The following is a 13,459-nucleotide window of genomic DNA, read 5'->3' as shown; positions in this document are numbered from 1 at the left end:
TTCTTTTTCCCGCCATCTGCTTGAGATATTACACTCTTCAGGTCCATAGCAATACATGCTGAAATTTAATCCAGCAAACAGCATCCCTGAAGGTGCAGGCTGTAATGTCCATTTTACAAGGTTCAAAGGCAGGTGTGTGTGTGTGTATGTGTGGTGTGTGTGTGTGTGCTTTGTCTATCTGTTCATGTGTTTTGTCTATCTGAGTGTGCGTTTTATCTCATACAGAGAAACAGCTGACAGCCAGTAACTGTCTGGGTGTGCTGGCGATGGCAGAGGCCATGCAGTGCACAGAGCTCCACAGCATGGCCAAGGCCTTCGCTCTGCAGAACTTTCCAGAGGTGGCGAGTCAGCAAGAGATCCTCAACATCTCCAAAGAGGATTTCATCAGCTACTTGTCCAATGACAGTCTCAACGCAAAAGCTGAGGAGCTGGTGTATGAGACGGTTATCAAGTGGATCAAGAAAGACCCCAGCAATCGAGTACGGGTCAGTTATCATTTTAATTTTAATAACGGATTATTGGAGCACAAGAACTGAAGATCTGAATTACCTCGCTTAGCATAGATTTTTACAAAGCTAACATGACTAGCAATGTGATACAAACTGAAATATAGATCGAAAAATAGATTCATTTTAACAATCAGGCACTTTTTCTCAATTTGTAATTCAATAAAATATAAATATATCTGAAGCCGGGTTTGTACTATACAATTACTATAGTTACAGCATGATTTATGATGAATTGTCACACTGTACAAAATCATTCCAGTTTTGACTGAATTCTGTACCAGACCTCACACTAACATCTGTCGTGGAATGTGTGGAGATCCTTTAACGAGAGACCTGCGGTTACAGACGTACTTTTGTATTTACATCTCCAGCATTTGGCAGATGTACTTATCCAAAGCGACTAACAGAAGTGCTCAGCGAATAGGTGAATAATGTTTCACAAAAAATATCATCAGTCTGGAACTCTGTTGGGAGAAAATACAGCAAGAGAAGCACCAAGACAACTTTTTACTTTTAAGTATTTCAGGAAGGGGTACAGTAGGTCTTTAAACGTTGTATGAAGGCTTCCAGTGACTCAGCTACTGTATTCAGACATCTAGAGGGAAGTTCATTCCACCACCTAAGTGCTAGAGCATTGCACATCTCATGTCGATGTATACTTTCCTTGTACCCTGTGAGCTGGTGTGTCCAAGCGAGCAGAGCTGGAAGATGGGAGGAAGTGTGGTGCAGGTGGTTCTACTTACAACATCCATCAGCACCATCTGCATGTGTACAAGAAATGGGCTTACTTTAACAGAAATACTAAGGCAAAGAAGGGGAATTTGGAGCCGTCCATAGCTGTATACAGCAGGACAATATGGAATGGCAAAACTTTCTTTTGGTATGCTTTCTAAATCGAGTAAATAGTGTTGGCATGGAGGTGGTGTATAAATGTTGATGTCAAAACTTAGTGACACCAAAAGAAATTCAGAAAAAAATCCTGCAAATCTACAATTGTGATCCTTGGAGAAATATTTCTATTTTTAACCATCCTTCTCGCCATGTGTGTGTAAAATACACCTGTGTTCTCTTCTAGTCAGGTTTATTACATCTCACAGTGTTTAAAAATTCTCAATTATTACCTTAACCGTGGATCTGGACATATTCCCACATGTCGCTATTTTTAATAGACATTGCCTTATTTATGAAGGTCGTATTCTTTAAGCCTCTCGTGCTGATGAATGAGTAAGGGAATTTGCTCTCCTGTGTCACATTATATTTATGCCCCAGTGACACAAGAAGTCATTCTTAAACCCTCAGGTGAGCTTTAACAGTGAAATATCAAGTGGAAAATATATATTTTATATTTCTGGGTATCAATAATTAGAATTTTTGTTTCTGTACTGCTTTTATTTAATTACCAAAAACCCAAAAGATTTTTTTTGCATCTATTTGGTTATAAATTGTGGTAATCAAACTACAAATGGGAGTTGAATATAGGTGGGATTTCCCAATCAATAGATAATATGATAAATACATAATGATTTTTATGTTTGAAATTTTACAAAGCACAATGGAAGTCCTTGTTTTTAAATTTGTTGTAGGGCTGTTAGCAGGCATTCCACTTTAACCTCAGTCACTGAGAATTCTGTTTTGTTCACTGCGGAAAAAAACAATCACTTCATTTCACCTTAAATTAATTATTTTCAGTAACCAGAGACTATCAGTGAAACATTGTTACCTGGTGTAGAATTTACTGGAAATGATCTTTAGCCGTACTGAGCATGCTAGTATTGAGGAACTTGATTATAAGCTTGTAAAGCAGTATGTTTTAGAATTTCTGCAGAGTTAAGTCTGGGAATAGCTTGCTGATTATATGGTATAAATTGTAAGCAAAAGAAAGGACTGATTGTGAAAATAGCACACATTAGAGTAAATTTGAGCGTTGAACAGTGGAATTAAGCCCAGCTGGACATCCCAGCTTTAGATCTCAGCTGTTGCTATCTCCCTTATATCACAAGTAACCTATATTGAATCACAGATTCTAGTTAAAGCAATGCTTCAGAATTATTATTTATAGCATGTGACTACTGCAAAGAATAATGTAGACATAATACTGTGTACAGAACATAAAAGCTGATTAGAAACTCCAGTTACAATGTGCTGTGAACCGAAACTAAAAATAACACCTTCAGATTAACAGTTATGCTTTTTTCTTTTTCTTAAACACATTTGACATTAGGATTATTGTATGTGGAACATCCATAATTGAAGCCCTTGTGAATGAGCTGTTACTATAGCAACAATAATATGTATGCGTTAATTTAAGCCTATCATTTATGTTACAGCCTGATCTATTGTCAAAACATGTGATTAAAGGATTCAGATGATCAAAATAATTAAGGTGTAACGTTACACTCTGGTCATGATTTGATTTTATTTGCAATATTGAATGGATGATTTCTATTTGAGTCACAGAACAAAATTAATTTGAAGTAATTGAAAACTTGGGCTGAATCATAAACATTGCAAAACAATGTGGATTTTTGTCTGACAGCAGTTTAATATTGTTATTAAAAAGGTTTATAATATATTAAGTAAACAAACTCATCTGCAGACTGTCTGAAATGGAGACTTTAAAATTATGCATATACTGAAACATAATTTGCTCTGCAGAAGAAAGAGAAAAGTTGACTAAAATCCCTGTTTTTTGGCTTTGTGTGTTGTGTGAAAGCTACTATAGAGTTGTTTTAATGTGATGATATAACTGTAATATATAACTTATGATGCATGTTGGTCGTTGGAATCCAGCACTTTCGGGCTATCGTCCTTCACAAGTACAGATCTCACACCTTCACGTGACCAGCATGCTGTCTGTGTATTTGAACTTTATGAGATGCACAGATTGGGACCTCAGGTGTTCAAACAGTGCAATTGCATTCCATGCATATTTAATATAATTCTGATTTCCACTATATGAATTGTACGTTTTCACAACACACCATGTCACAATGTATCTCTACACTCCTACAAAATAATGTACAAAAATACCGAAGAAGAGACGTACTCCTCACGTCTTACAGAATTATTAACATGTAATTATGAGTTATACTGTATAAATTGTCAAAATCTTTAAAAGTATTTTAAACTGTTAAAATGATTGTGACTACTACCATTAAGCTTAGGCTATATGCAAGTGACAAGTCAAAGGTTGAATGCTCTTTTCGTACTAAAGGGAAATTTTTGTTCATGGTAATCACGCATACAGTACACACTCTGTGAATAAAGATCGAATAAAAATTCTGGAGTATTCCTTTAAAAGCAAAAAGAGCCGTCATCCCGCCTATGTCAGGTACAGACCTGGTCTCAGAGGTACCATTTTAAAATAATGTAAAACATTTCTCTTTTTGCTAGGAGCCATGAGAGTTGTAAAGCTGTCACATGTAATTTGCTGCATATGAGCAATACTCCAGGCATTTTGAATTGCAAGCCGAGCTTGTCAACAAGTTTTTTTATGCACAGGCTGTTTTAGCTTCTTTCATTTTCATTTCATTTGTAGTCTGTGAAATGAGTTTGTCTTGGTTGAATTACATTACAGCCTAATGTCACTTTGTCCAAAGTAATGTGTTTGAATATAACTGAAAACTGCAAATGTGCATTATCAGCCACCTAGGAAGTCTGACAGCCAATTGAACACACTGCTCGGGGCACATTGAGCCTCGCTGTGAAACTGGATCTGATGGCATGAAAAGGAAGCAATAGATAGTGATGCAATGAACTGATGTTTATTTGACCCAAGTCGGCCTCTTCTGAACAACACTTTCTGGAAAAGAAAATCAATCTGAATTTAGCTGGAGTTCAGAGGTCCGATACTTCACTTTTCTCCCATGAGACTACGCCTGTGAAATCACAAATCCAACATAACACCCAGCCAGAACTTAAAAGCCTCCCGTTTATTCACACTTTCTCACATCTCACATTCTCTTCAGCTATGCCTGTGCCTTTTTTTGTGTGTCTGAGTGTTGGGCACTAAGTTCCTCTTGGCAGGCTGGTATATTCATCAGAAAGTAGTCAATGGCATCTCCTAGGTGCTTTGTTTTACTCTGCCAAGTATTTAGATTTATGTTGCCTGGACTGTAGAAAAGAGTGCAGAGTACAGGCTTTTTTGTCCAAGACAGATTTATACAGGTGTAAGTAATAGGTCACTGAAGAAAAATCATTTGCAATATCAATGCACTTCTACATGACTGGGTGGTGTGTATGAAATTTCTTCTGTATGCTTTCAAATGCTTCTGTTGTGTAATTAACCAAATCTCAGAGGTTCATACAATAAGAATACAATTTGGCAGCAATGTGGTGTGTGTGTGTGTGTGTGTGTGTGTGTGTGTGTGTGTGTGTGTGTGTGTGTGTGTGTGTGTGTGTGTGTGTGTGTGTGTGTGTGTGTGTGTGTGTGTTTGCTAAAATCTTAGTTAAAGATCTATTGTCCCCACAAGGATAGATATAGCTGACAGCTTTGAGCTTATGGAAATATTTGAATATTTGAGCTTTAAAGTGCCAAATTATTTATTAATATATTTGTTTATTTGTTTGTGTATTTATATAATGATGTTTAGAATAGGATTAGATTTAATTGTCAGTAGAGGGTCCTCATATGTGTGTGTGTGTTTATAGGAATAAATGACAGTTTTGAAACTATGGGGACATTTGATATAAAAAAGAAACAGAAAAAAATAAAAGAACCACATTGGCTTGTTATATTTATTCATTTATTTATTTGTTTGTTTATATACTAAATTTCACGGTAGGGTTAGATGTTTAGTAAGGTCCTCATAAGGATAGTTAGATGTTTGTTTGTGTGTGTGTATGTGTGTGTGTGTGTGTGTGTGTGTGTGTGTGTGTGTGTGTGTGTGTGTGTGTGTGTGTGTGTGTGTGTGTGTGTGTGTGTGTGTGTGTGTGTGTGTGTGTGTGCCTGTGTGTGTTAGCTTAGCTATACATAGTCATCTGCTCTGGGTTATTGTCTGTCTAGACTGTGCAACTTCTCACCCAAAACTCTTTGATCCATCAGTACATTATGATCTAAGACTCAGGGGTGCTTTTACTTTCTTCTCCTTGTTGATGTGTTAGACCATTTCTTTGGTGTAATGTGGTTTCCAGAGGCCTTTCTAAAAACTGAAACCACCAGTGCAACATTTATAGACCAATTTATCATCATGGTAACAAAATAATTTTGCATATTAACTTTATTTATTTAGACATCTGCTTCCTGTACAAATAATTATCTTACGTATCATTATCTATTGTGTCTGTTTCTGATAGTGTAGCTTTGTTTGTTAATGAAATTATGTCATGCTTAGGTACAAGATTTGTTAGTATATGCAGGATTATTGTCTAAATTGTTCACGCCGATGCTTTGAGACTTTTATTTGCGCAGTTTGCTGCCTCTGGCAAATTGAGTGGAAATTTGGACATTTGTGTTACATTTTTCGTTTGAATGGAGCTTGATGGTGAATTATCGGTGACAGTCCTGAGATGAAGCCGCTCTCTCATGCTGCGGGCCAGATGTAGATCTCTATAATTGTCTGTTTTACTCCCTGACTGATCAGAGCCAGTGGCAGGGAATGAGCATAGTGCTGTGTTCAAATACAGAAAGGGGCCACTGTTCCAGACCTGATGGCTTTTTAATCATGGAAAGCTGGCAGTTGCTAGGAAGCTGTAGAATAATGCAGATTTTAGAGCGCCATGTTTGCAGGCTATGGAAGCGTCCCCTTCTTCGAGCATTTCCTTCCTATTGATTTTGTTTTCTCTTTTTTTTTTGCAAAGTAGCCTCTGTCCCCAGGCTTTCGAGACACTCCATACTAAACCCCCAGCGCTCTTTCTAGGCTGTGACAAGATGCAATCAAGGAGCGCTGTAATCGAACCCATAGCGGGTCATTTTTCACTGTGAAGTTCCAGCTGCTGTTTAATATGAATCCTCCATACAAGCTCACAGGTGTGTTTTAGAGAAATGACACTACCTAGGATGATGCCAATGTTGTCTCTGAAACACACATCTCCATTTATCCCACTAGGAGGAAAGTGTTTCAGAGACGTATTTAATCTGTCTTCTCTCTATCACGTTTCTCACCTCAGTAACTTTTAGTGAGCTGAGTGTTTTCAGAATCTGTTTACCTGGAATACCTGCTCTTTTCTCATGTGTGGGTGTATGCCATGGAAGTGAATGATGATATAAATCATGTTAGAACTTTTCATGAAGAAAGAAACGGTGAAAAAAAAACGTTGAAGCACCATTTTGGGCAGCACATCTTGACTTGTTGTCAGACAGACACCGGTATAAATTGGGGAGGTAGTTAGTGAAACAAAAGGGACAGGTGTATATATTGAGGAGGTAGTTAGTGAAACATAAGGGACAGGTGTATAAATTGGGGAGGTAGTTAGTGAAACAAAAGGGACAGGTGTATATATTGAGGAGGTAGTTAGTGAAACATAAGGGACAGGTGTATAAATTGGGGAGGTAGTTAGTGAAACAAAAGGGACAGGTGTATATATTGAGGAGGTAATTAGTGAAACATAAGGGACAGGTGTATAAATTGGGGAGGTAGTTAGTGAAACAAAAGGGACAGGTGTATAAATTGGGGAGGTAGTTAATGAAACATAAGGGGCAGGTGTATAAATTGGGGAGTTAGTGAAACATAAGGGGCAGGTGTATAAATTGGGGAGGTAGTTAGTGAAACAAAAGGGACAGGTGTATATATTGAGGAGGTAATTAGTGAAACATAAGGGACAGGTGTATAAATTGGGGAGGTACTGAAACATAAGGGGCAGGTGTATAAATTGGGGAGGTAGTTTAAACCCTGATGCTGCCACCACCATGCTGCATCGTGTTATGGTATTAGGGAATTGTGTGAAGCCGCTTTAAGACAATGTCAACTGTAAAAAGCGCTATACAAATAAACTTGATTTGAATTGTAGCATATGAGAGGCATGTATAGCATATGAGAGATTGTTGTCAGTCACAGAGCAATCAGTATTACTCTTCCTGCAGTTGATTTAATGTTTCTCTGGGTCTCTTGGCAGCCTCTCTGGTTAGTTTTATGAATTTAGGAGGGACATCAAGGGTTCATTGAGGGTTTAATTTTTTTTTACATCACAAAAACCTTACCTTTTTACAGGGGTGTGTATATTTCTAAATTTACTGTATGTGATTTGATTGTTTATGTGTGTTCTGCATAAATTATCCCGTTTTTTTGTATACATCTTTGCATACAATCTTTCCTATCCCTCTATTATCTCATGCAGTCCTGCCCTGGAGCAGTGAAAAAAATAAGGAGAGCTCGATAAATCCTCGCCTTCTGTTGCGACCAGTCTTCAGAGTTGCTTGGAGAGCAGTCCAACCTCATGATTTATGGCTTAGATAGATACGTTTTTATATCTACAAGCTGTGGAATAACCATCACAAATTTGATTCTGCCTTGTTGTGGCTTGCCCTGGGGATTGTAATTTTTTATTTCACTTGAAGATAATAATGGGAACACAGCAAGCATATCTGGCCATGAAATAGAATATTAGAGATGATTATTGTAGTGTCAGGAACATGCCTTCAAAATAAAATACTTGAGGTGGGTTCGTGGTGCTTTTGTTAACTGAACTGTTTTTTTTTCCTGATCGACTTGAAGTACATGCACAGTAAGGCACAACCTTTTCCTAGAAAGACTATTCATACCTTAACAAATAATAGTTATATATTAAGGATTTAAAAGGTAATATTGTGAAATTTATTATGCAACCATTAGGCGTTTAGGTGTTAAATAATCTCATGTATATTACACTGTCAACATATGCATGTGTGTAATGCATGCTAATGGAAATAGAGATTAATTAGCACATAACATTTATCTGATTAGATCAAATCGATTCATAAAAAAAACTGTGATTTAAATTACAGCTGGGATCTCTGCCTGAGGTCAACAACCTTTTTAAAATATGAATAAATATAACATTGAAAATATACATCATGTTCTGCTAGGATGTATTGTCTTATATTTATCAGATGGCACTGATCCAATCCTCACTATTGGTATTGGACCACCGCCAACACAACACTGTGGATCGGATATCAGAGGAAACATACAGTATAGGATCTTGTAACAAATTACAAGGACTTGAATTAAATTTGGAAAATAAGTTTCATTTTTGGAACCAGAAGTCTTATATAAAATGGCTCGACAGGTTTTATTCTTTTCTTATGATTGATTTTATTATATTTATCTTTTATACTTTATTGTATTTGCACCGTAAGAGATTTATGTGTAAAAGCATTTAACGGTGAAGCGCTTCATTTAGAATAATCTTTTTCAGCTTTATAGTATAAAAAAAACCCTGATGCACAGGGAGAAGATGCAAACTCTGTGTACACAGGTGGAGGCTCGAGTCGAACCCCCAACCATGGAGGTGCGAGGGAAACCTGCTAACCCATAAACACTTATATTTTATCTTATAATATTAGCTAGAAAAAGTGTTCTGGAACATTTCAGCAAAGTTCCTCTGTAACAGATTCGATCCAATAAGTCCTCTGGTGATAGAAAAGGACATGAGAAAATAGCTCTTTCAATCACTGAAGAAGAAAGTAACAGTTAATCTCACAAGACATGACTTGTGTTAGATCGAAAGTCTAATGTAGAAGCAGTGCACATGGTTTTTGCAGCAAGACACAGTCTTAGATAACAGCATGTTGTTAAGCACTACAACAAATGGCTAAAATACTCTCAGCCTTTAATGGAGACTCTGATGTAGCTCCTAGCACTGCAGAAGATCTGTAAAGCATGTTACCAGTGCGCTTTTATTGCAGACAGGTGTAGCATGCTGAATGCCCAGGAGTTTGCTATTGCAGTCTTATTGTAAACAGATTTACAAGGGCACATAGCAATCACTACATTTCTAAGCTCTGGCACATGAGCCTACATGCCTTTGGTAATTTCAATAGGGCCAATTCATCTGTGATTCTGAAGAAAGCTGAATTTCTTTTGCACAACAGCAGCTCCATATCTCATGTATGGCACTGTAAGCCAACTCCCTCTTGTCATGACATTATTGCAGAGCAGCTCGAGCCCAAGCAGGAGCAGGGTTTGCGTTCTGATTCTTAAATCGTACAGTCGATAAGCCGTGATTGCTTCAGCAGAGGAGAGAATGGTTGTAATCCAAAGAGATTTCTTTTCAGGTACATTGCCTGCAGATGTTAAAAAATACATTCTTAATATATTTTTTTCATCAGTGAGATTCCTGTACTTGTGTAGAAAACAGTGAATGGTGGTGTTAGACCTCCCTTCCTGAAATGCCAGATAGATAAACTATCTGAATATGATGGTGCAAATATTCCCCGAGAGTATTCTCACCTGGGACTGCATGGAAATGCCACCAGCACACCCACATCTCTGACCTTTATAGTTCCTGATTTAGACTAGTCTCTCTGTGCATCTGAATGAGAATGTGTGTTGAAGGCCAATTTCTGTGTCAGAGTTATTTCGGTGCTACGCCTCTGGTGGACCTACATTGTGTCTTATAATGTGCTTGGCGAGTTCGCTTTTGAAATCCAGCGCTGCCAAGAATGGGGAGGGGCCGAGGGGCGGCCGAGGCATTAAAAAGACTCACCAGCTGTTGGCCGTGTTTCATTGTGTTTACAAGTTCCCCTGAAGTGGACAAAGGCCTCGATGGAGATACAGTATAGTGAAACAAGGAGCCATTCACTGATGGGATTGTTCACCATGGCAACTGTTCTTCCTGCACTGAGATTTGGTTTAGGAAATACTAACCACCTGTACTTAACACAGTTCTTTCCTTATTATCTCCAGGATAGTGCCATGTAAAGCTGCCAGACCATGGTGGTATTTTTGATTACTGAGTAATTGGTGTTGAAGTTTATTATGTGAGTTTAATGGCAAGCCTGGACCCACTCTGGGCTCTTTATCCGTTGGGCTGTCACTATGAGCGATTGCTTTTGAAAGCATAATCTATTTATAATGACTCGGATCTGTGCTCACATGCAAACACAAGGTCTTTGGCTCTTGTTAGGATGTGTTGATTGGGTTTCCCTTTCTCCTTCACCAAGATGGTGGGAAAAGTGTGATTATGTTATGGATATTCCGTTTTGGCTGAAGTGCCTGTTTTTTCCCCTCAGCATATGTCCGAGCTGCTGGCTGTAGTTCGCCTGCCCTTTATCCACCCCAGCTACCTACTGAACGTTGTGGACAATGAGGAGCTGATCAAGTCCTCAGAGCCATGCAGAGACCTGGTTAATGAGGCCAAGCGTTACCACATGCTGCCACATGCCAGACAGGAGATGCAGACACCCAGAACACGCCCGCGACTCTCTGCAGGTACAGTCTTCACCTCATCTAACAAACTATCACACCAGATTAGTGTGACCGATGTAAACGCAGCAGAGCCAGAAAGTAAAAAAGTGTCATTACTTTGTCCTAGTACTTAGTGTTTTTTAGTAGCACCTGGACTGGACAAGATACAGTGGAACATGTGATGGGATTGCTCACTGTGGCAAACACCCGTTCATAAAGCCATCAGATAACGTTTGAACACAGACATCACATACTGATCTAAATTCCTAACAAAACTAATAATACAGCAGGAATTAAACCTAATACTCATCACTGTGGTGTAGTGCTGCTACAGTACGTACACTATGTATTTAGTAAAAACTTTGTATTGTATTGTGACAACTTATCAGAAGCCTTTGGCTAGTTTGTATCATTAGAGTTATTATCATGCTTGCTGGCTTGTTAGCTAGCTTTAGCTAATTTCATTTTGATTTGAATTGAATATAATCTACATCTGAATTGTTTTTACTTTAGTGTTTTAGGGACATTGTGACATATTATCTTTTACAATTGAAGGTCCCATAAACAGGTAGAATAAAGATCCCATATTAAAACATATCTGAAAATAATCTTACTTCATCTGTACATGGGTGTACACACTTTTGACACCTCTGAATAGCAGATTATATTCTTAGACATGAAGAGTTTTATGTACGATTTGTTGTGTTGCGTGCAATTTGCTATCTTATCCAAGTCCTGACCTGGTGGTTATATTCTGATAGAGCAGTAAAGCTGAAAGATCGTGTTCATCTGTAACAGCACCCCACGCAAATGCAGTTAAACGCGATGCCTGGAGTCCAGCCACAGCAGTTTCATGTCCTTGCCAAAGAGAGTGTCAACAGTGGGTGTCGCAGCACCTGCACCTCTTATTACTGAGCTTTAGCAAGTCAGTAAATTTCACTGATGTGTACCTTCACACCTCTCTATGCTGCATGAAACCAGATTTCCATTTTGAACGTTCACGTCTACACCTGCTTATACGTCTACAAATTATTTTTTGCATCGGTTTATCTTTGAACTGTTTTTCATTGCCTGTACAAAATGATATACAAAGTCGTTGAAAGTATCAACATCCTGAATATTTTTTGTAGGCTATAAAGTGTAGCTAAATTAATTTACTAGCTTGAACTCATTGACCTCTGACTACAGACTGTGACTATGCTATCATTATCAGAATATTCATCTAATTTCATTGCTGACTACAGGATCTCTTTTAAGCATGGGGTAATCCACTATAATCAGCAGAGTCCTGGCCCCCCGTGGCCTGCCTCTAATACCTATCTCACTGGGTTTGTCAGTGGCAGAGACCGAATCACAGTGGGGTTTCTCACGCAGCAGGAGCACAGGAACCTGTCACAAGGCCACGGATTGAAGGCCTTGATCTCAGTCATGCTAAATTAGTGAGCTCTGAATGACTCATGGGTCAGATTAGTATTGCCTTCTTCTCTGTCTACTACTGTAAACATTATTTATTTCTATATCCCCAAGAGTCAGCTGGTCAATGTGTCCTATTCATATCATGCTCATGCTGAATATTTATATTAATATTTAAGATATGTATGCATTGTTCTCTTCTATAACAGTATACTTCTTCCTGATATCACATCAAATAGATTTTCTTGATAACCTCTGGATTGTTCATTATGCATGTAATTCTACATCCGGTAGATTTGAGTAAAGTTCAGTAAAGCTTCTTTGTGCCAATGTATTTAACAAACAAACAGACAGACAGACAGACAGACAGACAGACAGACAGACAGACAGACAGACAGACAGACAGACAGACAGACAGATAGATAGATAGATAGATAGATAGATAGATAGATAGATAGATAGATAGATAGATAGATAGATAGATAAGAACATTTATTTTAGCTTTGTTAAAGGATGGAAATGTATACATACATACATACAGTTCAGAAGTTTGGATACCATGAAAGAAATTGTTAAACATTGCCATTTATTTGGAAACTACGACAGATAACACAAATGAATTGCATGGTCGAGTTGCCAGGAGAAAGTCTTTACTGTGCCCATGCCACTAAAAAGCCTGCCTTTAGTACACCAGACAGCACCTAGACAAGCCTCACAGCTTCTGGAGCAGAGACATTTGGAGTGATGAGACCAAAATTGATCTTTAAAGTCACAACCATAAACGCTATGTTTGGAGAGGAGCCAACAAGGCCTAAGGTGAAAAGTACACCATCCCCACTGTAAAGCATGGGGGTGGATCTCTTATGTTTTGGGGCTGTGTGAGCTCCAGTGGCACAGGGATGTTTGTAAAAAATTATAGCAATATGAATGCAGCATGTTATCAGAAAATACTGGCAGACAATTTGCGTTCTACAGCACGAAAGCTGCACATGGGACACTCTTGGATGTTCCAACATGACAATGATCCAAATCACAAGGCAAGGTTGACCCTCCAATGGCTACAGCAGAAATTGGTGAAGGTTCTGGACATCACAGTCTCCTGACCTCAATATCATTGAGCCACTTTGGGAAGATCTCAAACTTGCAGTTTGTCCAAGATTACCAAAAGATTTACAGCCATTTTGAAGAGAAGAATGAGCAGCTATACCACCT

At 38.3% G+C, this 13,459-nt stretch overlaps 1 protein-coding gene across 3 annotated transcripts in view; it reads left to right on the top strand.

Moving 5' to 3' along the window:
* The window catches only part of LOC113659303 (kelch-like protein 29), an 83,525-nt gene that overhangs the window by 49,467 nt on the left and 20,599 nt on the right, over positions 1 to 13,459 (top strand). For 2 of the 3 annotated variants that reach the window (XM_027171988.2, XM_027171987.2), the window contains exons 8-9: positions 226 to 485; positions 10,660 to 10,858. In XM_027171988.2, the coding sequence (XP_027027789.2) occupies positions 226 to 485; positions 10,660 to 10,858 (459 nt within the window). The remainder of the gene's footprint in view (positions 1 to 225; positions 486 to 10,659; positions 10,859 to 13,459) is intronic. The other variant, XM_027171989.2, reaches the window with a different exon arrangement.

This window comes from Tachysurus fulvidraco, chromosome 12, assembly GCF_022655615.1.
Source record: "Tachysurus fulvidraco isolate hzauxx_2018 chromosome 12, HZAU_PFXX_2.0, whole genome shotgun sequence".
NCBI lineage: Eukaryota > Metazoa > Chordata > Actinopteri > Siluriformes > Bagridae > Tachysurus > Tachysurus fulvidraco.
The sequence above is the reverse complement of the archived record's forward strand: the minus strand, read 5'-3'. Positions and strand labels throughout refer to the sequence as shown.